The following is a 27,583-nucleotide window of genomic DNA, read 5'->3' on the forward strand; positions in this document are numbered from 1 at the left end:
TTTGGTTTGGTTTGGTTTGGTTTGGTTTGGTTTGGTTTGGTTTGGTTTGGTTTGGAAATGCAGTCTTGGTCCTACCACAGACCTGCTAAAGGAAAACCTGGATTTTAATGAGACCCCAAGATGATTGTGTGCATTTCTAAATTTTTAGAATTTACCAATTCTGGTCTGGAATGACTCTGCCCTCACTTTTCCTGCAGGTCTGTTAGTAGTTTCTTCCGTTTCTGAAGGAGACTTTGTCATTTGTTTCCATGCTCACTGCTTCTCCTCCCCAAATGGAATCAAAGCCCCACAAGGGAATCACCTTCTCCAACTTGTTCACTCCCGTATCCCAGCACCTGGCCCGTGAACTGCACCTAGAACGCGCACAAGAATGTGCAGGTGGATGACTCTGGACGATAAAAATCCCCAGGGCTCTCACTTGCTTGTAAAATCAGGGTCGCTCTTCCCTCCCAATATCATTATAAAGCGGTGTCACCCTTTCTTGGACACTATTAAGCTCATGTGACAAATAATCACTTACTTTTCCTTGTTTTCAGGTAGTTTGTATTCCAAAGCAAAGTTCAGGTTTCATTCAGTGCTTTGCTACGGACTTGAAACCATGACTGCTGTTTTCTTTCTTATTTTCTAAAAGCATTCTCGTTCAGAGTTGAAGTTATCTTCAAAGATTTTCATCCAGAGTAAATGTTAGTTTGATATTTGAGTCAAATTTTATTAAATCAGAAATAATCTTTCTTAAAAACAGGAAAATACGATTCTGAAAACATTAAATGCAAAATTTGAAGTTAAACTGCAAATAAAAAGTGACAGAGCAAATTGTGTATCAGGTTTTTTAGTCTTGAGGTATGATTCTAGAAAGGACCTGTAGTTTCTGATACTGTTCTGTGTTTACAAATATGTTCCTAAGATATTTTTCCTGTTGCATATCCTGGTGAAATTTGTCAGGAAGCAACATTCGGTCCTCATACTTTGTGATTTTATTTATTCATTTATTTATTTACTTATTTGTGGGCAGAGAATTCCAAGCAGATTCTGTGCTGAGTGTGGAGCCCGATGCAGGGCTTGATCCCACGACCCAGGAGATCATGACCTGAGCCAAAACCAAGAGTCGTATGCTTAACCGACTGAGCCACCCAGGTGCCCCTGCGCTCCACATACTTTGAATGAAGAAATAAAGCAGCTTGAGTCAGCAGCTTTCATTTGAAGGAGATTTTGCCCCCCCGGGGACATCTGGCAATGGCTGGAGACATGTCACTGGTGGGAGAATACTACTGGCACCTCATGGGGAGAGCCCGGGATACTGCTGCTAACACCCTTAATGCACTGAACAGCCCCCAAGTGCAAAGAATTCTTCAGGCCAGAATGTCAGTGGTGCTGCTGCGAAGGGACTGGCTTACATTGATGGAGCCCTTCCTCTGCAAATACTAATGCCATCAGAAAAAACATACTTCCATCCTACCTTTTGGATAAGAGAATATGTAGAAATAGGCAACTTAGAGACTCAGATGGGTATATTGGCATGGCATTCTCAGACAATTTTACATTTCTAAAAATAGGAAGACTCAAAATGGGGTTACTGGTTTTCCTTATTTTACAGATGGGGTCGAGGATTTGGTCTTTTGGGTTCCATTTTTGGAAAGGATGGTGTATTAAACCAGCCAAACAGTGTCTTTGGACTTATATTTTATATACTACAGTTATTACTTGGTAAGTATTTATACAGCAATACAAAAATAAGTTTCTTTTGTTATATTCCCTTTAGTACTTTGTGTCTTTGCCCTGAAATGTCTTTATATTAAATAAAAGCATGTTAATGATAGAACCGCTAGTTTGCAGCACATTTTTCTGCTGTGAAAATCTGGTTCACTGAGACTTTGATGACGCTAATGCTGAATTTGGTATCTGTTGGTCTTTAATCAAGGACAGCAGCATCCCATAATGTCCAGGAAAAACCATCCTCATTCAGGGAACTTACTCTTCCAGTCTTCCCCAGAAACTTTTTTATTAGTTTATATACTGTGCAGATTCCTGAAACATGTCACACCCCGAGAGAGCATTACTGTAAGCACTAGACGTAACTCATCACCTTTATACACCTGCTGTGTCCATTGTCTTCTGCTCTTTTCACTTCACTGTATGTGAACTCTTCCATGCTGTTTCCTCTCTGGTGTTTGTTATTGTTGACATCAAGGTTTCAAGTTTCTTGTGTTCTAAATAACACTGTGCTGATCAACGTTGTTTAAAGTGCCCCTCACACACACCTCCCTGTTTGAATTAGTTCTGCAAAATAAATTTCCAAACCTTGGGCGAATGAGCCAAAACACACAAAATATTTAATGGACTTTAATACGTATTACCAAACTACTTTTCCCTCCATTGTCTGGCCTCATCCATCTTCATTTTTTACAAGTGCTTTCTATGAAATTTCTAATTTAATAGTTACAAATCCGCATCATTGTCTTTTAATTTTTCTGGCATTGTCACTTTTGTTGTTGGGGTTCTGATAATAGTCCATTTTCATATTTGTTACATTTTATCCATTCTTTGTCCTTTTTGTGTTAGTTTGGTGAATTTTGATTGTACAGTTTTTATACTTTCAGAGTTAAATCCAGCTAATTTTGACCTTTGGTTTCCATCGTTAATATTTTACCCCATTACCTGCCACCTCTGCGGTGCTCTCCTGCCTAGCTGAGGTTGATTTCTTATGAGGGAAATTATGAATCTAAATTTTTCTAAATACTTCTATCAGGTTTACCCAGTTCCATATCCTATAGAAATACAAAAGTATGCATAAGGATATTCATAGCAGTATAAAATAGCAAAAGACTGGAAGTAGCTTAGCAAAATGTAATGGTTGAATAAATTAGGTTACACCTGTACTAGAAAATACTATGTAGCCATTAAAGGAAAAAGTAGGTCTTACATGAATATTCTGGAAAGATCAAGACATAGTTTGGTGAAAAAAGCAAATTGTAGTATAACAGGTATGAGAGAAGTTCCATGTTTATATATATGCATAGAAATGCATATAAAAAGGGTCAGTGGTTGGGGGCCCGGGTGAGACTTTTATTTTTTATTCCATTTATTTGTTCATTTGGATTTCTAAAGAAGAATATAACATATAGGCCGAAATTAAAATAGCGTAAGAAACACTTTTGACTATGTTAATTTTTGGAGATAGAGATGGAACAAATTTCCATTTGTCATTTAATTTCTGAATTACCTTATATATATGTTTTTTAAATCATGTGTATCCTATGTGTTTTTTTCTGTTCGCATTCTGTGTGTTCACATGAAGCATTTATAATGTCAGGAGGCACACGGAAGGCACACGCGGACTCCTCTAACATGGTTTTCCAGAGCACGTCATCTTCACTCCCTTCTAAGTTGTTTGAGATACAGCGTTTTTAATTTAATTTTTCATAGGTAATACTTCCACGAGTCCAAAAGTACAAACATGTAAAATGCCACCCAGTGAAAAGCCTGCCCTTGACCATTGCCCCCTCTGCCCACTTTGTAGCCTTTCAACCCCAGCTGGTAGCTGTGTGTTGTTGCTGTACTTCCTTTAGGCCTGTGCAAGAAGACACAAACCTATCATCTTCATTTTCTCCTCTCTCAAATGTAAAAGGCAGATGCCGTACATAATGTTCTACATACTCTTTTTTCTTTTTGCTCAACTAATTCATCGTGGTGGTATTTCCACAGCAATCCATGAGTGTCTTCACTCTTCTTCCCAGCTGCAGAATGTTCCGCTGCTTGATGGAACCGTCATTATTTAGAGGCACAGCACCTTGTAAATTCCACTGGGAATTGTATCCCAAGCCACCAGCTACATCACATCAGGACAGGTTGGGTACAAAATGGTATTTAACTAATAGCCAGTGTTTATGGAGCATTCAAAGTGCTTTATACCTTTTAGCTCATTCATTCAGTCATTGGTTAATTCACTCATCAAGTAAGCTCTAGGCCCAACGTGGGGCTTGAACTCACGACCTTGAGTTCAAGAGTCCCACGCTTTACTGGCTGAGCCAGCTGGGCACCCGCCCAATAGCTCTTTTAATTCACACATCAGTATTAGGAGGTGAGAAAGTAAGTAAACTTGTCCATCATGTTGAAACCAACCCTCTTGGTAAAATTAAGGTGACAGCATTAATTTTTGAAGGTTTAGATAACTAGTAAAGGGCCAGACAGAAAAAAACGGTGTAGGCTTTGCTGTCTGTTGAGCTACTCAGTCTGTCCTAGATATTACATACGAGTGAGCGCGGCTCGGTCGGTCAGTCTGTAGGTATAAGAGCGGGGGCCGGTTGGATTGGCCAGTCCCCGGCATCAGGAATCCGGCAGTACATTAGCCGTGAAGAGCCTTATGAAGGGTCACACTCTAGCATGACCGGGCCTGGGGGCAAGGCCGGCCTTCGTGGTCTGAGCCCACAGGCAGCTTCTGGTCAGCAGGCAGTGGGGATTTCAGCTCCTTCATTAACCTCTTCCAGCCTCCTACCACCGATCATTTCTTCCTGTTTCTGTTCTTGTCCATTAGTTGTTGGGAGGGATGGTAGCTTAATATGCCCGGCTGTCTCCTCTGTCCCTGGGAATAAATGCTCACGTTCCCACGACCATTGGCTGTAGGAAATTACAGAACAGAACACATGAAGATGTCAGACAGCATCAGAGAGCCCCAGTTCAGCGCACAGAACCGCCTTTTTTCTTGGTTTGGTTTGACTCACGTGTGGCCAACCGGCCAAACGTGGCTCGTTACCTCCTAGGCTAAGCCCTTTCTGAAATGTTTATTACAAGTTTTTCCTTCTTTAGCAGCATATTGGTACAATCATCTTTGTATGGTTTTTGAAAATTTTGACCTAAACATTACAGATTTTTTAAAAAATTTGACCTAAACATGGGAAGCCAGGTTTTAGTGCCCACAGATGGAGAGCCTGCAGTGAAAAGGCCAGGGGCAGCGTGTCCTGCTTGGGAGAGAAATTGTGGTCCTCACGTTCCTTTCTCTGTTAGGGGCCTCAGCGACGGGGCTGCCAATTTCGCAGGTGAGCTTCAGGCAGACTGTGGACTCTGAGCCTGCATATGCTCTTGGCAGGGCTTAACTAAGGCCCGTTCACGGTCCAAGTAATGATACTTCACCTAGAATACTGACAAGTGAGAAACACTGCGGCTGCAAGACTGGTGCTCTGTGTGCAGAGTCAGCCCGCAGAATCTCACCAGACCAGTCGTTTTCGCTCCCAAATTCCATCGCGTGTTTCAGTAAAATCAGCATTCCAACACTGCAGCAGATCGCAGAATGCTTGCTTTTGACTCCGAGACTTTCTCCGTCATCAAGGCCTGACCGAGCCGTGTCTCTCCCCTTGCAGGCATGACCGCAAGCGCAGTGGCAGCTTTAGTCCTCATGACGTCCTCCATCGTGTCCGTGGTGGGCTCCCTGTACCTGGCCTACATCCTGTACTTTGTGCTGAAGGAGTTCTGCCTCATCTGCGTCGTCACGTACGTGCTGAACTTCGTTCTTCTCATCATCAACTACAAGCGACTGGTTTACTTGAACGAGGCCTGGAAGCGGCAGCTGCAGCCTAAGCAGGACTGACCGCGGACGGACAAACTCCGAACTGGCCGCTGAGCCCCCTTTCCCATTAGGGTTCTTTTGCAGCAGTTTTGTTTTGTTTTGTTTTTTCAATCTCTCCAATAGACACTCTCCCTAAGAATCTCAAACTGATTTTTTAAAATCCTGTAAATTAGAAGGGGCCCTAGCTATTTTCTGTGTCAATCTTCATTTTGAATATGGATACAAAAAAAGAAAAGAAAAAAGGATATGCCGAGCCAATCAAAGACAAGCTTTAACTTTACTTTGAAGATGTTTCCGAAATAATAAAATATAGCCCTAGCCCCCTGCCCTTGATTGTAAAGTGAGCGACCATTGCTAGTAATTCTCTAACGTGTATAAATTCAATTTCAGGTATAACAAATGTGATCATGACATGAAAATATTTTAGAATAGATACTGTATTAAATATTGCCATGTTTACAATATGTAATATGTTTTTAGCCGATGGATTTAAACATGTAGATTCAACTAGAATCCATTTATGTGATATTTGTAAATAAAGGTAGAAATATTGGATCCATCCCTGCAGAACTTACTGTACAGTTTAGTTGAAGTGTAGCAATGAAGAATTGTCAGCCCAACGTTGACTGAAGAAATAGTGAAAATAGTAAGTCCGAACGGAGCATCTTGTGAGGAGTACTGACAGCAAAATCATAGGGTAGTTGGTTCCCTTTCATCTCCTTCCTTGGAAAGGAAGAAGCTAAATTTGGACATTCAAGTCAAGCTTGTGTCTAGTCATAAAACTGGATCAATTATAACCTTACAAAATGAGTCATGTGACCAGACCTTCACATCCAAGGTCTTCAGGACACTAAAGATGGGGAAGTGGGTAGAATTCTTTGGAGAAAAGCTGGAAACATTGATATGGCATTTCTAGGTAAAGCCTCTTACAGTAGCTGGATTGTCATGCATAAGTTTCCCTTCACATTGGTGCCAGCCAACCAAACAGTATTAGGACCTTGAAATAGCCAATAGAAGCCCCGTTGCTCCAGAGTAGGATCACTCTTGGGTCGCCCTGTAGTATTTCCCGTTTCATCCTGCACTAATTGGATGTCTAACTTAATTGTTTTAGAGTCAGTATTAGATCGGTAAATCTTAGGGCTGACGCGCTTCTGAGTTTGCTCCATCGGGAGTGGTGCAGGTAGAAACATCTGAAGGCGAAGTACACTAACAGTGTCACTGCTCTTTCTAGAAACTACGCAAATGCCTAGGTTTTAATGGTGATGTGAATAAACCCAAATGAAATTGTGACAGTATGCTTCTATGGTTAACACCTTCTATCAAAATGTTAAAAGTGCCTTCTGTCTTAAACCTCAAACCAAATATTTTGTGTGTTGAACTTGGGCAGAAGTGTCCTTTCTTCCTCTTACCATGAAGTAGAAAACCTGCATTATTCTCTAGAAAGGTTCTGTATGATCATTTTATTCCTTAGAGGAGAAGTAGTAGCAATGTTTTTGCTTCCAGTTAGTCTCATCATTATGTTAAAAACAGACCGGTAACTTTTGAGTGCTTTCACGAATGAGCCTTCTTTTTGAAGGGAGGGGACAGGTTCTGCTCTGTAACCCATAATGTGTGGAGTCAGCAGCTGTTCAGCAGTTTCCGCCTAACTGTCCTAATTGATGCAGTGTATCTTTCTGGCCCAAGGCAGGTGTAACATCTGAACTGTAATGAACTTTCAACCAGTTTTACCCAGTTTTGTAAAAGCCGAACTCGGATTTCCAGGCTTGTGTTTTCCCATGAATGTGAATATTCCAATGCCTGTTTTATTATGTATGTATTGTTCTTGTTTCTGTAGTGAATGAACTCCAGAAAGCATTGAATTGGATGTCTGGTGTCTATGGAGAAACAAGTCCTAGCACTGAAGACCTTGTCCAGTCATGATGTCCAGAGGTCATCTTTGTAGAATGCTTCCAGTCCTGCCACGCAGCTCACGGTTCTGTCTTCTAAGCTAGAGTGGAAATGGTTAACAGTGAAGACTTCTGTGGTATATATAACACTGGTTGTCCTAAATAAGTTCCTCGTGTCCCAATTTAAAATGGTTTTTCATCATATTTTGTATCAATCAGCAGAGTATAGTTAAAGCTTGTCTTGATGCTGCATTCTTGCAAATGTCTTCAACTCTCATATGATAAAACGTAAAACTGTTCAGCCAGACCCTCCAGGTTTTCCTTTGCTTTCCTAATAATCCTTGGGGGAAACACCACTGTTTTAGTCATACAAAAATTTCTGCAACGTTCCTGTGACCCCAGTAGAATTCATACCCTTTTTCTCACTGAGCGATGATGGTGTGCTGCCTCAAATAACAGCATCGTAATGCCAGCATCTCTGTAAGCAGCAGGACCCTGGTGGAAGCATTTAGGCTTCCTTCTCCATCCTCTCTTCCACCCCAAGGAGAAAACACCATGCTATAAACTACGAGGACTATTAGGACTATTTTAGACTCAATATTTAAAACACTGCAACATTACTAGCCACCAACACTGAAGAACAAATTTGGCGGGTGGGGGCGGGATTGGATTTCTGGGCTTTGCAGTAATTCCACGCTTCTTGATTTGGGGAATCTATCATAACAAATGAAGCCCCTTACTTGGTAGTCTTAACATTTGAAGAAATAAGAGAAACTGGGGTTAGATGACAAATTCTAGGCAATCTAGGTGGTTTGGAGGATTTCATTGTTTTTCACTGCAGCTAGGTGCTTTCCACGAAGGTAAACTGGTGAAATAACTCAGGTTTAACCAGCTGTGTGCCAGGAATTACTTCTACTTGATGTATGTCACCTCACTCTAAATCTGTTACTTTTAAAGATGTTGAAAGCATTGACTATTTTCATACAGAGACGAAGATCTGTCGTTTGGTACAAGAGATCTTTGGACCCTACTCAGTAGGATATAGGACCAAGATTCCAGTGAAATTAAAACCATTTCTTGGGTTTAGTTTGCTTGTATTTCATTTATAAGATTATCAGAAGTGCAATTATCTTCAGTGACTACTTCTGAACTGCGATTGGAACCAACACTTGACATGAGCGAAAGGTGACAAATCTTGTCTTGAAAATTCATGTTAGACAAACGCCAACAAGAAATCCACTATCATTTTTGGTAACCTATTTGGGAAGGAATACCTAACATGCAACCTTTGTCCTCCTGTATTTTCCCCCAACATGCAAGCATTGGTGGAACATTTCTATTCAGACATTTTAGGCAGCACTTATGATTCCTAATCTGTGAGAACTCTCCCCTTCAATCAAACAGGAGGGGCAGGGGTGGGAATCCAGGCTACTTGGTTAATTTTTTTCCCCACAAATGAGCCCAGAAAAGGTAAAATGTTTTGTAATAAAACTGTATTAAGCATGGCCTAAGTATTAGGTGTATGATCTGTATAGTACGTTCCATCAAAAATATTTATTACTCGTGCTTTAAGCTCCAGAGCAAACACTCATTTAAAGTGGAGTTCACTGGGCAGACTTCCCCCTTTACTATAGATAGAGATATTCTTTATCAGAGATTTAGGACAGTTTTGCTAACTGGTAAAAAAAAACAAATGTAAATATGTAAGAATGTTTATTTGTTGCACATAACTTTTTTGGTATAAAATAAATGTAGCCGTTACCCATGTTAGCTGTGCTGCCGTCCTTCTTATACTAGTGTTATGGTCCAAACAAGGCGCTGGAACCCAGCTTCTCTTCCCGTCAACAGCTCCTGAGGCTGACGCTCTAACTTCCTTTCCACAGGTGTACTGACCTCTTTTTCCCTTAAATTATTTGTTATTTATGGAAGACACAGGCAGAATTCTTAAGAGATTCTGGTTCCTGGAATCTGCGTGGGCTTGTGATGTATGTGGCTGTCAGGAATGAATGAAAAAGGAGGTACTGGGGGGCTCAGTGAGTTAAAGCCTCTGCCTTCGGTTCAGGTCATGATCCCAGGGTCCTGGGATCGAGCCCCACATCAGGCTCTCTGCCTAGCGGGGAGCCTGCTTCCCTCCGTCTCTCTGCCTACTTGTGATCTCTGTCCGTCAAATAAATAGATAAAATCTTAAAAAAAAAAAGAAAAGAAAAAGGAGGTACTACCCAGAGGCGTGTGAGCACACCGCACGGATGAGCTCTGGCTCTCGGCTATACATTGGCTCCCCCTGAAGGCGCCACTCAGTCTCCTTCAAAGGCAACATCTGCAAGAATGAATCTGTTTAAAATACTATTCGGCCGGATTTTACCCAGTACGACAAAGGCATTCTGTGCTAGGACCTGAGGACTTAGGATATGGAACTTACCCCTAACCTGGAAAACATTTAAGTGTGTCTGTTACGTTTAATTTTTTTAATGTTTCAAGTAGAGAATTATATATCATTCCCAGACGTTAAATGTACATGGAACTTGCGACCTTCAAGGAACTGAATGAAGTTCAGTGGTCCCAGGAAACGCGGGACCCTGAGAATCCCTAACTTCCTGTCTGAACCAACCACGCTCACGTTCCTTAAAAGTGGTCTGAGGAGGGCGAGGGCCACTAGGAGGAGATTACATTACTGTTGCTCTCGTGGAGCTTGGAAAGGGAGGATAAAAACAGGAATGTGTCGAGAAGTGAAGTATCACCCACGAGTGAGTGAGACAAGTTCCGTATTAAGAACCACATTGGGTCACTGTCCCCCATTTGACGGGACACCCACAGGAATCCTCTCCCAGAGCGCGGAGCTTTAGGCCAGGATTGATCTGGAACCTTGGGAGCGCTGTGCCTGACTCGGCTTGATGGAGCCTGTGGGGGAGGAGGAGGCGTGATTCCAGAAGGAAAGACCAAAGACCATCCCACAGGCGCAGGGTAGGTGGCCTCACGCGGAGGGCTTGTCTGCCGGCCCAGCCGGTTGGAAAAGGTCCCTTCACGGTCCCTTCACGTTCGCCGGAGCCAGAGGTGACGGGACCCGTGGGCCTTTGATCCCCGTCTGTCCTCTTCCGTCCAGACCAGGCTGTGGCGGAGGCCGGAGTCCTGTCCTGGGGAACGGGGAACCTCTGAGCTCCCTCCGGACCCGGGCTTCCTTCCGCTTGTCTGTCCGCTTCACTGGGCGAAGCGGGGCGCGGACCTGCTCGCTCCGCGGGGAGGAGCCTCCCCGCCGCAGACTCAATGGACGGAGCCGGTCTGCGCACTCGGGCGCCGCCGTCTCCCGTAGGCTCCCGGCCGGCTCCCCAAGCGCGGGCGGCCCGAGGGCGGCGGGCCCGGCCCTGCGGAAGCGGCTCCTCCGACGGGGGTGCGGGTGTGTGGAGGCGCCGCCGCCCGGCCTGGGACGAACAAGCCCGCCCGGAACAGAGTCGCCCGCGTTTTCCGGCGAGCGCGCGCTCGGGCGCTAACTCGGGCTCACCCGCTTATTCCGCTCAGGGCTTGACGGCCGCTTCCACAGAGACAACGCCCGACTCACGTCAACAAGAGCCTTTATTTTCGCCGCTGGCGGACCGTGGAGGGTCGGGCCACAGGCTCCCCAGTCGGCCGCGCACGGCCCGGGAGGCGCCCGGTCTCTCCCTCGCGGGGCGGCAGGCCTGGCCGGGCGGGAGCGGAGGCTGGAGCTTCAGACGTGGAACAGGCCGCCCTCCGGGCACTGCGAGCGGCCGGCGGCCGGCGGGCGCCACGTGTCGTTGGCGAGTCTCCAGTACCGCTCCCGCAGCAGGAACGCCGCTGCCTTGGGCTGCCTCTGGCGGGTGAAGATCCCCTTTTTGTTCCCCATCACTCGCTGCGGGGCTGAAAACAAGGCAAAGGCGTCTCAGGCGACTCGTGCGGGGCCACGCGGGAGCCCGCCCGGAGCCACGCGGGGCGCGAGCAGAAGCGCCGTCGCGGTTCGGGCCGCTCGGCCGGAGGCTGCCTCGGAGGCGGGCGGCGGCTCCGCCGCTGCCCCGAGCCCCTCGACTCCCCGCGGCGCTGTCTGCCGTCTGTGGGGACCAACAGCCCGAATGACGTCTCTTCTCTGGGAAACAGGCGTTCCCCGCTGCCTGCTCACTGGCGGGGGGCTGGGCGGCTCCCCCGGACAGACCGGCGTCTCCGCAGCGGCGGCGCCGGACCAGGCAGGCCGGGGCTCCCGCTGCTCGGGCCCCGCGGCGGTGGCCGGGCTCAGCAGGGGAGGAGCCGAGCCGCGACGGGCTCCCGGCACGTCTCCTTCGGCCCCGCTGCGCGCAGCCTCTGCCGAACGGAAGGTCCGTCCATGACAAGCCTCGTCTCAGATGGATTCCTGGGTCGCCCGCGCCGTCGTGCGCACTTGCCGGCCTCCCACAGCCAGGTGACCCGTCCGGTCACGCGGCTCTGTCCCAGGACACGGAGCGACACGCCCACTCGCCAGACGGGAGGCTGCGGAAGCCACTGATCTCCTCTGCCGAACACGGAGAGGCTCACGTTCTCCTTCCTTTTCCTCTTTACCCCCTTCTCCATTCCGGTTTTTAATGAAACTGTCCCCTTCCGCAGACTTGTCTTTCCCTGTTGGGTGACACGTTCTAATTCCCACCAGTGCCGAATCCTTCCTCACCTCCCCAGATGGCTGGGCTACGGGCTGTAACACCTGGAAGCACAGGAGGAAACGGAGTCCCTTCGTTTGGGACTTAGCTGAAGTGGCCCTCCTGTCGCCCCACTTCGGAGCACGCGGACTTAGAGCCTCCCACGTGCACAACACCGCGACGCCTGCTTGTGCTCCGTAAAGCTGCCTCTTCCGGGGGAACGACGTAAAACACATGAAATACCCTGTTTCCCAGGCTCTGTACCCGACCCTGGAATAACGGGCATGTCCCACGGGGAAATCCAATACAAGGTCCGATTTTTCCTCACCCTGTTGTGAAACAGACTAAGGTTCAGCTGGTCATTTTTCCCTCAAGAAAATAGGCTCTTCTGTTGGCTTCTTTTTTTTCTTACCATAAAATGATCTGGGAAGCAGGCAAGTGACTGCTGCTTGCTAAACACAACTTGCTTCTCCCAGGAAATTCTCATGTCGCCAGCGCTGAGAGCTTCCCCCCTCGTTTCCGCTGTCCTTAGAACCAACTGCCCCGAACTAACAGGCCAACTGGAACGAATGAGAAACGGTCCATTCCGTAACCCGAACTGCCACTCACCCTGGTCAGTCATAAAGTCGGCAAAATTCCAGACGAGCTCTCCAACCACATAGTTTTTGCGTTTCTCATCCAGAACCATGTGGTACTGCTGTAGCAGAGCCTTCTGGTACTCCTCACTGAACATCACAGGTGGATCCTGGAATTCAAGGCACAGGGAGAACGGAAGACGTGACTGTAAACGTTAGAAAAAATGAAGACCCACATGATGGTAACCAAAACACCCAACTTCCCAGCGGCTGTAGTGCCTGCAAGACGTGCTGGTGCTGGTGCAGACACAGCCAGGGTGGAGGTAGCCCGGAGTAAAGACCAGGGATTTTTGGTAAAGAACCTGAATCAGTAACTGCTTTACGTATCAACAGAATTTGGTATTTTCTTGCTCTTACTCTTCCATCTCTATTCACCGGTGTAGTCTTAAAGCTGAGCTACACGGAAAGTAAAAATGTCTTCATGTAATAAGTTTATTTATATTATTTATTATTATTATTATTTTTAAAGATTTTATTTGCCAGAGGGCGAGCACAAGTAGGGGGAGGGACAGGCAGAGGGAGAAGCAGGCTCCCCGCTGACCAAGGAGCCCGATGTGGGATTCGATCCCTGGACCCTGGGACCATGACCTCAGCCAAAGGCAGAGGCTTAATGACTGACGCCCCCAAACAATAAATTTAAGCCTCAAGTTTTAAGTAGCTGCCAGTGTGTAACTGGAGAACCAGGGTGACTCACTGCCCTCACATCACATTCAGCTGGTCTGGTCCTTGGGAGCGGCTGCTCCTCAGCACCCACCCATTCCACAAGTCACCACTTAGTGTCTGCTTCCTTGGCAGCTTTGGCCTCGAGGCAGGAAAGGTAGGAGCATCCCTGCCCCTGCAGCTCGGCCCTCCGGCTCTAAGTGTAACGAGGGTTAACAGGAGAGGGCGGAGCCAGGGCTGGGGCCAGGGGGACAGTTAGCAGGGGGGCTGCACGGCGCCCCACGACGCTCCCCAGGAGACACTGGAGATCCCACCACACAGGTGACAAGGATCCAACCAAGGCAGAGGCGGTGGGGGCTCATTCAGTGTTCGGTGGAGAGCGCCTCGGTGTGGTGGACTGAGACAACAATCGTTCAGATGCCTTCCTCCCATGGGAATCTGGGGGCACTGCAAGCTCAAGGTTCAAGGAGGCAGTGTCTCCCTCCTTTCGCAAGAGAACAAAACACCACAGGCTTTGGCTTTCTGTTCCAATGAGAAGGATTAAAACGCTACATCGGACACGCTGATGATGTCACGTTACCACAGGACCATGTTTTGTTCTGGTTTGAGCAAATCTGAGGGCAGGGCCACACGCAGGTTTTCTTACCAACCCTGCCTGGCCTAACGCTCGCCACACGTGGCTATTTAAACCTAAGACTGAATTAAACTAAATCGACTCGGCCATACCGGTCACACTGCAAAAAAATTCCATCCCAAAAACGGTCCCATCAGCGCTAGATGCAGACTGAGCTGCTTAAACATTCCGAGTTCAAGACCTTTTCAGGACGAAGGGCTGGTACGAATATACACTGTCGTACAATATACACTGTACGAATATACATTGTACGAATATACATTGACCCCTCACCCACCCGTCTTCACAACAGCCTCCCGTGTAAGCAAGATGAATTTAAGGGTCTGAGCGGAGAAATGCAGTCGCGGGGGGGGGGCTGCCCGACCCAGCAAGGATAAGCCTATTGTGTGTCAACACGGAATCTGACATCTGGGACAGGTGAGTGTGAGGGGGCTGGGGGGGCTGGGGCCTGGCTGTGGCTCCAGAAATCACAGGAGAAAATCCCTGCAGGAGCATCTCATCTTTGGTGAGGAAATTTAATAAAAAAGCAGAGAGAGAGGGAGGGAAAATGCTAGTGATTAAACCTTGCTCCGAGATTGCATTCATTTCCCTACTATTATTTAGCGTCCTCCGAGCGCTGGAGGCTGCCAAGGGCTTGGGAAGCGACGGTAACTAGGAATCCGCTGCTCTCTTGGAGCCTGCACTCCGGCCAAGGAAAGAGTCAAAGCAATAATGACGGTGCGCAGTGAGAAAGGCTGAGACAGCCCAAGCAGAGGGGACAGCTTCCTTCCTTTGACATCTCACCAAAGAGGGGACATCGGACCTGAGACCTGAACACAGAGTGGGAACCCAGGAGTCAGCGAATGTGTTGCTAACACGGGCGTCCCGGGAGAAGGGACAGCCCACACCAGAGCAGGAGCCGACGAGCACAGTGAGAACAGTCCAGTGGCCAGAAGCGAAGGCAGAGGAAGACGACGACCTGGGGGAGGGAAGAGAGTGAAGGGCGCCACTGCCCCGGACTGGGACTTTAATGTGGGGGCCACGGGATGCCAATGACGGGACCCCCAAGGTTTGGATTTGCTCAGGAGATGACTCGGGCAGTCACTGGGAAGCTCTCTGGAAACCAGGCCAGAAGGACCAGGCGAGGGAGGCAGAGGCCCGAGCCCTGAAGGACAGCGTGAGCCTGAAGAACCTCAGGGAGATCGTCAGCACAAGTGAGGGCTGGGAGAGGAGCAGCTTTCTGGCCTGGGGGAATGACGGACACCTCTGTCCTGGAGAGTGAAGAAATAACAGAACGCCCCTCACTGCTTACCTGGTGAAACCCTGGGATGGCCCCGGCTCCGTACTCGCTCTGGATTATGGGTTTCTGGTAAGTCCTGTACCAGTTCTCAAACTGGGTGGCCAGCTGCAGCGGAATCACCTCCAAGTGCCCGTAGTCATGATACCAAGAGTAGTAGCTATTCACGCAGATGACGTCCACATACGGCGCCTAGGATGAGAGCACGAAACCTGCTCATGGACCAGAAGGCCGTAAAGAGTTCTAGGGCTCACAGACTGGGGGGGCGCTTCCGGCAGGGAGGTGGGAGGGGGAGCACAAAGCAACGGAGGAGCTCCTGTGTGTGGCAAATGTAGGCGGGAGTGACAATCAGGCAAGGCGCTGATTCTGGACGGGCGCTCCTGAGCCCCACAGCTGGACTCTGGAGAGGCACAGAGGCGCCCCGCGAGCCGGCCCCGCTGCAGCCCAGGGCCCGTGGCATCGGATTTTGTTCCTCTCTCCGCAGCACTGCTGTCCCACTGGCCTTCCCTTACCTGGCCCTAGAGAAAAGTTCCCAACCAAAGGACAGATGCACCTTTTCCCTCGCAAAGACCTTGGTTAACTGTGCTGTTCGTGAGACGGTGGTATGGGCCGTGGGGTGGCCGGAAAACTCCCTCCTGGCGGGGAACAGGGAGGACGGGCAGGACCGCCTCGCGTCTACATGGTGCAGTGCCCAGGATGGAGCGGCGAACACTAGGCAGCCAGTGTCCAGTCCCTCCCGTCACTTGAACCAACGCCAATCTCCAGAGCCTGCCCTGGGACTGATGCAGTGTGACTTTCCCAGGTGACGGAGCCCCTTCCCAAGAGTGGTGGCAGACAGTGCCTGGTGGGGGAGGGAGGAGCTACTGGCATTTAGGGAACGGGATGGGTCCTGCCCAACAGTGTCACTTGAGAGCAATTAGAATATGTATGTCACTGGAAGCAGCAGACGGGACGAGGAAGCCTGTGGGGGACACATGCACCCAGATGGCATATCCCGCCAGGAGTCTGGCAACCCTCGGAGGCTCAGGCACTGGCTGCCCTGTCCGCGCGGGAGACCAGAACAAGAAGAGATGCCACTTGGGCTCTGAGAACGTCCACACCTGCCTGTGCCACGCTGGGGTCTGCCAGTCTCTTGAAGGGGTGTTCTCAAGAGATGGCGAGGGAAGCACCAGGGATACAAACCTCTCCCATCCGTGTTAAAATGAGAGTTCCCAATTTATATTCGTATGTTGCATTTTCTCCTCCGTTCTTTCCATGAGATGTTTGCTCCCTCTGCACTTCCCTCCTAAGTACTGGCCTTGAGTTCTCTCATGAAGAAGCATTTTCTTGCTCCCACGTCTTCCAGCTTCATGCAATGGCGCACATCATTTCCAAGGGGCTGCTGCTTGCCAGTCATGTGGGAGCCCGGCTGTCCCTTCCATCCCAGCCTGTGGTTCCCAGAGCGAGGTGACGACTGCAATCGCTGAGGAACTTTCTAAAAACTCAGAGCCGCCCCGGACGCAACAACCCAGAATCTCAGAATCCAGGCATCCACCCCTGGGAGTTCTGACAATCGGCCAGGTTTGAGAAACCCTGGATGGTGACAACTGTAGTCCCCTCCAACTGAGCAGCATCAGGCGCGGAGTCTGCACTCAGAACGACCGAAAGCTGCCTGTGCCCAGCCTGCTTGGATTCGGAAGTCACCGCCCGGCAGGTCAGCAGCTGGCTCTCCCTCACCCAGAGACCGTCTAGGAAAGCGCATGGACCTAGTGCTCAGGGCTCTTCCCAGCAGCCCATGTTAGCAAGCACCAGAGATGGTGAGAGGACAGGCAGGGAGGACCCCCCAGGCTCACCCCCAGGTCTGCTTCATAGTTGGAGTTGGTCACAAAGGTCACGGGCCGGGAGGGGTCCAAGGCTTTGGTGTGAGCAATCAGCGTCCTGTCCACGGAGGGCAGAAGACACAGGCTCGTCAGTCCGGGAAGGACCCTGGACAGCCATCTTTCTCTCTCTCTCTCCATCCCATCTCCCAGCCAAAACCCTGCTCTCTTCCCGACCCTGAAGAGGACCTGAGGGGAGCAAACACGTCCTTCTAGCCTTAGATCACATTCCCCAGCATCTTTCTCCATCCCCAAAGAGAGAGCCGCCGTCGCAGGGGTGTGCAGGCACCCGAAGCTGGGGTCCTTGGACTTGGTGTCCAAGCTGCATTCCCAATCTCTGGAAAAGCTCTTGAAAACAAGAATGCGTGGGGTGAGGGGTGCCTGGGGGGTTCAGTCAGTTAAACGTCTGCCTTCGGCTCAGGTCATGATCCCAGGGTCCTGGAATCGAGTCCCACATCAGCCTCCTTGCCCAGCGGGGAACCTGCTTCTCCCTCTGCCTGCTCTGCCTGCTGCTCCCCCTGCTTGAGCTCGAGCTCTCTCTGACAAATAAATAAATAAAATATTAAAAAAAAAAAAAAAAGGAAGAAGAAGAAGAAAAGAAAGAATGTGTGGGTGTAGACCAGAACGGATACAAACTTCAAAAGGCGGGGGTGTGTGCGAGGAGGCAGGCTGTGCCCAGGGCACTGGCTGGAGAACAGCCCTGGCCATCCGCAGCTTGGTGGAGCAGTGGGAGCAGACGCTTGCACAAGGAGACACTATGCATGATGACAAGGGGCGGGAGGACCATGGCGGGGAGGCGCAGAGCTCTGGGAGGCAGTGACAGGGCACTTAACGGGCACGGGCGAGTCAGCCCAGAATCAGAAGAAACAACATTGATGCTGAGACGCGTTCATCAGGGAGGGACCCTGAGAAAAGGCTTCCCAACAGAGGACCCAGCCTGTGGTTGGGGCTCAGCCCGGGGACCTGTCAGAGGCCACCCCAGTGCAGGTCACCCCATGCACAGCTTAAGCCTGCTTCTCTCTTCCTGTGGCTAGCGTCCTTCTCCTTGAAGCCCTCCCCACACTGCCCTCCTTTTCAAGGGCTGTGGTTTCCCCAAGCCAGAACGCTATCCCTCAGCTCGAGTCCCAAAGCCACACTCTGAAACGGCCTGTGTGTCACTGGGAAGCCTCGAAGCCTCACTGAGCTCCTCAGGCCCAGGCAGCTTTAGCCACAGCCTGGCCGCCTCCCCACTGCCCTGGCCGCCACGCACCTCCCCGAACAGCTGGTAGGAACCTCAGGCACCTGTTCCTGGTGCCTGCACTCCTTCCCGCTCCACAACAAACGTCTGTCCCCCAACCCTGGCTCAGCACGGCCTGCGGCCCCAAGGCTCCGGGCTGTGTGTGCCGTGTGTGCCGGGTAGTCCTTTGCCCAGGTGGGCCTGCGGCTCAGAGCCGCGCATCTTCTACCCACAGCTCAGCTCACAGCGCTCCATGACACTGGGACGGTCTTTGCTGCCCCAGAGCAAGTGACCCCCTCTGCAGGCTTAGTTACAGCTGCGTGACCGTGACCCTAAGAAAGACAAGGAACCAAGGAACCCTCCCCGCAGGGCAGCAAACCACGCGGTTGTTGCCAGCACTGCCCTAAGGGGGACTCTGTCCCAGCCACGCCTGGTGGGGGACGGAGGAGCTACTGGCACTTAGGGCAACGGTGTCACTTGAGAGCAGTTGGAGAGCGTACGTCACGGACAGGCCTGCGCAGGGTTATCTGCCGGGAAAACGCGGTCTTACGGCGCCGAACTGCACTTGACAAGTGAACCCAAAGCAACACCCACTGGTTTTCTGCACCTTTAAAATACACGAACCTTCCCAGGAATGGGGACAACGGAAAGACTGAGAGACGGTGGAAACGGGTGTGGCTTGGAACTTCGCCTCCAGCGGCTCACACTTCAGAAGCGAGGGCAGCGCTGACGGCGGTTGCGGCACCTGCCCGGCGCCCCCCCCCCCCCCCCCTCCCCCATCCCCCTCCCCCCCCCCCCGAGCCCCGCACCCCCCCACCGCACTCCCACCCCCCACCCCACACCGCACTCGCACCCCTCCCACCCTCCCCATCCGCGCTCTCAGCCACAACCCGGCCCAGGGCGGCAGCACTCACTTGAAGTAGTAACCGGCGGGCGGCAGGAAGGAGGCGGGCTCGTTGGCCACGGACCACATGACCACCGCGGGGTGGTTCTTGTCCCTGCGCACCAGCTCCCCCATCACCTCCAGGTGGTGCTGCAGAGACTGGTTCCCGTAGCTCTGGCTGCGGCACACGGAGTGGGCGCGGTCGGGAGGGGGCGGGGCGGAGGCGGGGCGGGGCCGGGGCGGGGCCGGGGCGGGCACTCACGCCAGCACGATGCCCACGCCCGGACTCTCGTCGATGACCACGATCCCATAGCGGTCGCAGAGCTGCAGCACCTCCTCCGCGTAGGGGTAGTGGCTGGTGCGGAAGGCGTTGGCCCCGAGCCAGCGCAGCAGGTTGAAGTCCTTCACCAGCAGGGCCCAGTCAAAGCCCCTTCCCCGGATCTGGGGCAGAGCACGGTGGGGTGAGCCCGAACCCCGGCCCCGCGCTCTGCTTTCTGAAGCCAGGCCGCCCAGGGGTCACCGCCTTAGCCCTCTGTGTGGCCCCAGCACAGCCCGCAGGGCAGCGGTTTCCAGCACTATGCTCAACTGCTCCGAGTCACCTCGATCGCTTCAGGGGCCGTGGGGACGGTGAGGACAGGAAATGGCCCTCCAAGGGGCCCAGAGGCCACAACTCACATCTGCATCCTCGTGTTTGTTGACGCCATGGAAATAGAAAGGTTTCCCGTTGATGAGGAACTGGTGCTCTGTGACCTCGATAGTGCGAATCCCCACGGGGAGAGTGTAGAAGTCAGACACAGGCCCAGCTGCTGTCTGCGTGGTCAGCCTCACCTGCGAACGCAGAGAACCGGGTGTGGGGCTTCCTTGCAGGCCTGAGCCCCACACAGCCCTCCCTTCAGCAGGAAGGCCCTGCGCATGCACCGCGGGGCCCTCGCCTGGGCCCACAAGCTGAGAGATGTGGAAATTCCCGACTTCTGCCACCAACAAGGAGGAAACTTTCCCCACCCCGCCCCATGCCTGCTCTTCAAAGCCGGGGCTCCTCACCAAGCACTGAGACGGCCAGGCAGGGAACACTGCGATCCAACTGACTGGGAAGCTCAGGAGACCTGGTGTGCCTGAATGACTAGACTACCTGTCCTGTGCCCACCGCCCCACCACCTGGAGCCGCAGCTGCTGGGTGGGGGCAAAAGGCCTTCTGCAGCCCCAGGCCTAACCACCATTACCTCCAAAGAGTACAGGTAGGCAGGGTGCTCATGCATCAGGTAAGGCCACCAGAGGTGGGCATTGGGAACCTGCAGCTGGCCGCGGCACCCTGTCCCCTGGGCCACGACTTTGCCTTCCTGGTCCAGAAGACGCACTTCCAACTGGAAGTGTTCACTGCCCTGGACAAAAATCTGGTAATCCACCAGCCCTGCAAGGGACAAGACAGATCAGACAAAAGAAGGGAAGGAAACAGTCTGGGTCATACAGAGGACAGTTCCCTGGGGCCACCACCCTGAGTCTCAGTCTGCAGGGAGGGCAGCACAGGGGGAAGAGACATGATTCTCATGAACCCTGAGCTATCCCCCCGGAGCTATGGTTTTAGGCAAGCCCCACATCTCTTTGCGCTTCCTTTCCTCACAAAATGAGGTCAGGCCAGACGGGTGATTTCTGCTGCCTGTGCCTATTCCGACAGGCTGGGCCGCAGCTCCTCTTAGGTGGATGAGAAGCCTGCGGGTGAAGAGATGCTGGGAGAGCGTCTCCCCTAGAGGATCTTTCTAAACAGGGAGCAGAGCCACTTGGGGCCTGGCCGAGGGAGGTTCCTGCCAGGAGCTCTTACCGGTGCCCTGGTCCACGCCGGTGGTGACAGTGATGTCGTCGATGTAGGTGGTAGGTGTAGTGTAGAGAAGCACAGGACGATGCAGTCCCGCATAGTTGAAGAAGTCAAAGTTTGTGTTCTGGACAAAGTAACCCTTAGGGTATCTAGGATGGGAAAAAAATGCCCAACTGCAGACTTGCTCTGGTCCTTCGACCTCAGCTCGAACATCTGCCTGGCCTCCCAGAGCCAGGGCCTCACCTCTGCTAAGGCCACCCAGCCCCTAGTGGGAAGACCAATGGGCGGGGTGGGGAGTGGGGTGGAGTGGAGCAGGGAGCACGGTGCTGCTCACTTGGAGGTATCCGTCTTGTGGAGGATGGTCCCTGGCGGCAGCGTGTGGGGGGTGAGCGTGTTGTTGATGGCAATGGTAATGCGGCAGGAGGACAGGGGCCCACTCTGCACCAGCTTGCTGATGTCGGCTTCGAAGGGGAGATGCCCCCCCTCATGCTCCACCACATGCACCCCATTCACCCACTGCAGACACAGGGAGATATGGGAGGGAGGAACAAGTTGGTGCCTGCCATCTCCGGCACCCCCTCACACGAAGGGCAGTATGTGGGGCCTGAGGGCCCTGCCGACTGCCGCCTGTCTCACAGATGGAGGATCCAAGCTCCAGAACAGATCAGGCAAACCTCCCCTGACCCCGGGCACTAACCCCAGAGTAGGGCCTGAGCGTGCCCCCCATCCACCCCAGGGGCAGGCTGTCAGGTGACCCCTGCGAATCAGGCAGCCCCAAGCTGCTCAGCAACTGCACCTGACCGCTAACCCTGCCTGATGCTCGTTGTACTGACCACAATGGCATAGTAGTGTGCACTGCCAATCCTCAGCACCACCCTCGTGCCCAGGTCCTGGGTCCATCGCTGGGGCAGGGTCACCTCCCGCTCATACCACACCCAGCCGACAAAGCTGCGCAGCTGCCTATCCTGGCCCACATCGTTGAAGCTGGAGGGAACCGGCATGTCCAGTGTGGGGCCCGACTGAGGAGAGAAGGGCTGGGATAAGGTCCAGAGCACCTTGGACTCTAAGACCAGGACCCAGGCAGCCCCCTTCCCTAGAGGCCAGGTCCTCCCACAACCCTGCCTGCAGGAAGAAAGCTGGACAAGATGACGTCTCCCAGGCCCTGGGGTTCCAGGCCGTCCCATCACTGTCATTCTTCCTCTTTTTTTTTTTTTTTTAAAGATTTTATTTATTTGAAAGAGTGAGAGAGATCACAAGCAGGGGGTAGGCCTAGAGGGAGAAGCAGACTCCCGGCTGAGCAGGGAGCCTGATGCGGGGCTCCATCCCAGGACGCTGGGATCATGACCTGAGCCAAAGGCAGGCGCTTAATCGACCAAGCCACCCAGGCGCCGCACCACTGTCCTTCTCTGCCAGCACCTGACTGATGCCTTTCATGGAGTTCATTTAATTCTCACAACTCCAGGAAGCGGATGCTGGTCGCTCAGACGCATAATGGACAGTGTGCAGCGAACCTACAAGGCCGCTCTAGGTGCCAGGAATAAAACGAGGCCTCCGCCGGCAGGTGGTCAGCTCTATGAAAAGTCTGGAGGGTGGCGGGAACTATCGTAGGGGTCAGGGAAGGCCTTCTGGGGCCCACGGGATACTGCCTGAGGGCAAGTTGGCCCAACTGGGTGAACCTGAACCTGACAGGGAACCCCCTGATCCCCTCGGGTACAAGGCCAGGCACGAAGGGGACAGACAGCTAAGTGGGCCTGGAAGCAGCCTGGGGAAGAGCGTCCGCGATTTCCAGAGACTCAATAAACACTGGCTGAACGGGTGTGTGAATTGGGGAGAAAAGTCTGCGGGGCTGGTGGGCCAGACTGGGGGAGGGGCAGGCTGTGCACCGGGTGAGCCCGGGCGCAACCCTGCCGGGGACAAGCGGATCCGTGAGCGGACCCTAAGAGGAAGACGGTCAACTGACCGCCCGCGGGAGGAAGGCGGGAGGAAGGCGGGGGGGGGGGGGCAGGGACCGCTCTGCGGGGGAAGCTCGGAGTGCACGCGCCGGCCCCCCGCCCCCGGTCTTCCTCCCAGTGAACGCCGAGCGGAGGGCAAAACGGGGTCTGGGAGAGACGCGCGCCCGTGAGCGCGAAGGCCGACTGCGCCCCCAAAGTCGGACGGGAGGCCTGGAGGGGGGTCCCCGGCTGGGCGGGGGTTGAGCCCCGTCCTCTCTCCGAACCCTGCGATGGCTCCTCCGTGCCGCGGCAGAGCTGGGGACCCGGCGCCGAGGGCTCCCCGCTCCCGCGCTCCAGCTCGGGACCCGGCCGTGGAGCCTGTCCCAGCGGGCCGGGTCGAGCAGGGCCGCCCCCGCCCGGCAGACCGCCGCCCGCCCCCGGCCCCCCAGTCCGCCCTTCCCGCAGCTCCTCCGGCCGCCCCCGCCCACGGGCCCGCACCTCGCGCAGCGGCGACCGGTACCACCGCTGCTCGAAGCCGCGCTGCCGGTTCTCGGAGAAGTCGGCGCGGAAGCTCCAGAGGCCGTGCAGCTCCTTGCGCTCCCGAGACGGGCTCTCCCGCGGGTACAGCATCCCGCCCCGCAGCGCCAGCCCGCAGGCCCAGAGCAGCGGGCCGAGCGCCGCCCAGGCCGCCGGGTGCATGCCTGCCTCCGGCCGCTCGCTCGCAGGCGACTGCGGCCGCGCCCCGCTCGGAGCCGCGCGGGAGGGCGCGGGAGGGCGCGGGAGGGGCGGGGCGGCGCGCGGTCACGTGACCCGCCGCCGCCGCCGCCGCCGCCGCCGCCGCCCGCGCCATCTTGGTGGAAGGCGGGTTCTGGGGGCGCAGGAGCTCGAGGCCGGAAGGTCACCCGGGAGGATCCGCTCCTCGCTGCCCCGTGGCGACGGCGGGGAGGGCCAGCGCGGAGCCCGAACCTGAGCCTTTAGGCGAGGGACGCCCGCGTCCCGTCCCAGCTCCGGAAGGCAGCGAGGTCCCTGGCCAGGGGGACCGCCAGCCCGCCCCAGCTGGGGAGTCTGGGGCCGCGGGCCAGCGGGAGGCCCAGGGACTCGGCCGGACGCCTCGTGAGCCCAGGCAAAGCCTCTGCGGTGCCTGGGGGTGCCCACCCCGCGGCCTTAGCTTGACCCTGGGCCTCCATCTACGGCCACCTTAATGTGGTTCTGGAATAGAGATGGGGTGAAGGGCTGAGCCCATGGTCATCCCGAGATGGATTTGGTGCAAAAAGGTGGTTTTATTAAAGCTTGGGGACAGGACCTGTGGGCAGCAAGAGCCGCTGCACCGGGGTTCCGAGGGGTGACGGATGGTGCGCTTGGGAGGGGGGGGAGCTAAGGAAAAGAGATTTTCAGAACTTTCCTGTCCTGAAGAGGACCTGTGACACATCCGAGGCCTTGCGGTGGTCACGTTCCCGTGGTTTTCCCTCTACGAGGCATTAACGTGAATTTCCACCATAGCCCACCCAGGGCTGGGGGGCAGCGGTGCAGGGTGTCACCTGGCGCGCTGTCCTCAGCCAGCCTTCTGCCCCCTCATCGGCCGGGGCCCAGACCTCCAAGCAGGGCTCCGTGCTCCCTTTTGACAGGGTGGGGCCGTAAAGAGAGAAGCAGGTGCTGGGGGAACAGAAGGCTCGCTGAGGAGCAGGGGCTGACACCCCACAACACCGCCGCGGGACACAGTGACGCTGAGGACAGGCAGGGGCTGACACACCACAACACCCCGCCGTGGGACACAGTGGCGTTCCTCACGTGCCCCTGGCCGCCCTAAAGGAAAAGCAGTTCACTTTCAGAGGTTCCAATCCTGCACCACGCGAGTCTCCCTCAGTTTACAGCAGCTCGAGCAGTGCGCGAGAACAGCGTCTCTGCGGACAGCCGGCCTTCCAGAAGGGAGTTTAGACGCGAGTAAATGTCCTTATAACCCACGCCCGTTGACAAACACTGGAAGCTGAGGGGCTTTTGGAATTTAGGTGAGGTTCAGTGGGGCGGACGGGGACAGGACCCATGGGAGCTGCCGCATGGGGTTTCTGAGGGGAGGCTGGGGGAGATAAGGAAAGGGAAGTTTCAAAAGGATTTTCACGTGTTAAAGACGCACAGGACACCAGAGGCCTTGCCACTGTCCCGTTAGGGTGGTTTTCCCTCCAGCAAGGCAGTAACAGTAGGACAGCTGGGAGCTTCCGGAGGAGCACTACATCCTGCCGTGTCCAGTGTCTGTCAGTGGGCCGCAGGTCGTAAGGACATTTTCTCGGATCTACATTTCCCTCTGGAAGCTGGGGTGTTGATAGACCTGCCTTGTTCTTGTAGATGGCTAACACACCTGTTAACAGGGGGAGGCGCCTGCCTTGCAGGATTGTGATCTATACAAGTTTACTCCTTGCTTTTCCTGTCCTTAGCTTTAGGGCAGCCAGGAGTGTGCGAGGAACGTCACACATATCCCATCTGGGTTGGGGGGAGGGTTGTGGGGTGTCAGCTTCTCCTTTGTCCTCAGTTTGCCTTTTGTTTCCTCATCAAAACAGTCAAAGTGTAATGTTCCTCCCAGATAATGTACTGTTAATGCCCTTCCTCCAGAAAGAATCAACTCTGCTAATACCTTGATTTCAGACTTCTGGCCTCCAGATCTGTGAGATAATAAGTTTCTGTTGTTTTAAGTCAAGGAAAGAAGGAAGGAAGGAAGGAATAAATGAAGGGAGGGAGGGAAGGGAAGGAAGAAATAAAATAATAAAACCTTTCTAAGAAGAGAATCCCTCCCCTTCCTTCCACTACCAAATCTACCCACCCCCTTGCAGCTACCCCCGCATTCTCTGCCTGCATCCCTATTACCCTGGATGAATTGTCCCTGTTCCCCTCAAAGTCCAGCCCCTCCATGTGGGCTCAGAATCCCGTCTCTTCATGCCTGCTCAAGGACTTCCTCTCAGTGACCCCTCCCAGGCATCTTTTTTTTTTTTTTAAAGATTTTATTTCTTTATTTGACAGAGATCACAAGTAGGCAGAGAGGCAGGCAGAGAGAGAGACGGGGAAGCAGGCTCCCGGCCAAGCAGAGAGCCCGATGCGGGGCTCGATCCCAGGACTCTGAGATCATGACCTGAGCTGAAGGCAGAGGCTTTAACCCACCGAGCCCCCCAGGTGCCCCCCTCCCAGGCATCTTAACATTAACAGTGTTTGTCCTGCTTCTGGACAGCATTTAAACATGTTCTAGATCTCCTTTCATGAAAAGTGTTCTTCCTTGATCCTGAGGTCCTCTCCATAGAAAAATTTATCAGAAGAATTTTCTGTGCTCAAAGTTGCCAGATTTTTCCATTCTCTTTACCCTCAACCTATTCCAACCAGGGTAACACTCCTTGGAAACTGCTCTTGGCATGATCACTGATTATTTTTGTGTTGTTTGATCCAAACTGCTTTGCAGTCTGCTTACTCTCCATGACATTTGGCTTGTTGTTCAAGTCAACGGTCCCCCTAGGGTTCTGTGAAACAACATGTTCTTGCTTTACCTCCTGCCTCACTTACCAGTTCTTAGCCTCCCCTACTGGCTCCTTATCTCCTGGCCAGTCTTTAAATGTTGAAGTGTCCTAGGGTTCTTTATCCGTATTCTCCCCCCACAACCAAATTATCTCGTCTATTCTCATGGCTTTTTATACTATTTATATGATGATAAAATTCCCTGAGATTCATGTCCTTGTGTAATCTCCTCCCATGTCACATCAGGGTTGGTCTGTGAGATCAAAAAAAGGTGGCAGAAGTGATGTTACTAAGAGTAGGTCATAGTGTGGTTTCTGCCTCTTGCTCTCTTGGATCTCTTGCTAGAGAAGTAGCTGCTAAGTCCTGAAGGACATTGAAGTACTCTATGGTAATGCATGTGCCTCTTGCCAAATAGCCTTCTGTGTCCACCATCTTGGAAACGGATCCCCCAGCCCTATCAAGCTTTCAAGTGACTGCAGCCCCAACTAATAGCTTGACTGAAACTTTATGAGAGCCCCAGAACAAGAATTACCCAAATTCCTGTCCAACAGAAACTGTGAGATAATAAATGTTTGTTACTTTAGGCTACTAGCTTTGGGGTAATTTGTTATGTATCAGCAGATAACTAATACAACCCCTCAGTTTACATCTACAGCCTTGTCCACTCCACATTGCTCCGAATTTATAGATCAAAGTACTACCCGATATCAACCTTTAATTATTCAAAAGCATCAAAATCAACAGGGGAAAACCAAAAGTCTTGATTCAGAAAACCCCACTACCACTCAGTTTCCACTTTGGGAACAAAAATCTCCATCTCAATAAGCGTGAGCAGAAGAAGTTAGAGGTCTCTGGAAAAAGAAAGACAAGGCATAGCTTTCTTGACATGAGAAAAGTCTTCTTAGGCTCCCAGGCATCTTGAAACCTATGCCTGACAAGCACCACTCGCTCAAAGTGTATTTCTTGCAGACCTCCCTGGAGTATGTTGGGATTGCAGAAGAATAGACCCCGGGAGAAGATTTTAAGGGAACAAAAAATGTAAGAACAAATAGCCACTGTCAGGGGCGGCCTGATCATATCAGGCACAGTAGATTGGTGGTCAAACTCCCAGCTCTGATTCAAAGGTGAGGA

General features: G+C 52.6%; 2 protein-coding genes across 4 annotated transcripts in view; one reads left to right on the plus strand and one right to left on the minus strand.

Annotated features, from left to right (window-relative positions):
- The window catches only part of LOC111146341 (vitamin K epoxide reductase complex subunit 1 like 1), a 64,892-nt gene extending 59,160 nt beyond the window's left edge, over positions 1-5,732 (plus strand). The window contains exons 2-3 of the mRNA XM_022501858.1: positions 1,595-1,704; positions 5,355-5,732. Coding sequence (XP_022357566.1) covers positions 1,595-1,704; positions 5,355-5,581 — 337 coding nt within the window. The 3' untranslated portion in view covers positions 5,582-5,732. The remainder of the gene's footprint in view (positions 1-1,594; positions 1,705-5,354) is intronic.
- A 5,263-nt stretch (positions 5,733-10,995) lies between these two features.
- On the minus strand, positions 10,996-23,700 carry LOC111146340 (glucuronidase beta). 3 transcript variants are annotated; one of them, XM_022501855.1, is made up of 12 exons: positions 23,459-23,697; positions 21,863-22,048; positions 21,364-21,545; positions 21,036-21,178; positions 20,440-20,627; positions 19,895-20,047; positions 19,482-19,660; positions 19,251-19,397; positions 17,097-17,181; positions 15,280-15,456; positions 12,669-12,804; positions 10,996-11,316 (listed from the first exon to the last, which is right to left on the minus strand). In XM_022501855.1, the coding sequence occupies exons 1-12, from the start codon at positions 23,657-23,659 to the stop codon at positions 11,147-11,149; spliced, it is 1,947 nt and encodes a 648-aa protein (XP_022357563.1). In that variant the 5' UTR covers positions 23,660-23,697; the 3' UTR covers positions 10,996-11,146. The 3 variants fall into 3 exon arrangements, with proteins under 3 accessions (XP_022357563.1, XP_022357564.1, XP_022357565.1); XM_022501856.1 differs by lacking the exons at positions 20,440-20,627; positions 21,036-21,178 and having other exon boundaries at positions 19,895-20,042; positions 21,463-21,545; positions 23,459-23,700; XM_022501857.1 differs by lacking the exons at positions 21,036-21,178; positions 21,364-21,545; positions 23,459-23,697 and having other exon boundaries at positions 21,863-21,987.
- Positions 23,701-27,583: the final 3,883 nt, after the last annotated feature.

Source organism: Enhydra lutris, unplaced genomic scaffold (genome assembly GCF_002288905.1).
Source record: "Enhydra lutris kenyoni isolate GAN:26980312 unplaced genomic scaffold, ASM228890v2 scaffoldscaffold13, whole genome shotgun sequence".
Taxonomy (NCBI): Eukaryota; Metazoa; Chordata; class Mammalia; order Carnivora; family Mustelidae; genus Enhydra; species Enhydra lutris.

What these genes read in the sequence shown, in the direction of transcription:
- LOC111146340 (XM_022501855.1), bottom strand. Translation starts at nt 23,659, where the DNA reads ATGCACCCGGCGGCCTGGGCGGCGCTCGGCCCGCTGCTCTGGGCCTGC. An exon ending in CCTACCTGTACTCTTTGGAG is followed by an intron (nt 20,048 to 20,439) that starts GTAATGGTGGTT and finishes CTGCGTTCGCAG; the next exon opens with GTGAGGCTGACCACGCAGAC. An exon ending in CGACTTTATGACTGACCAGG is followed by an intron (nt 11,317 to 12,668) that starts GTGAGTGGCAGT and finishes CCTTGTTTTCAG; the next exon opens with CCCCGCAGCGAGTGATGGGG.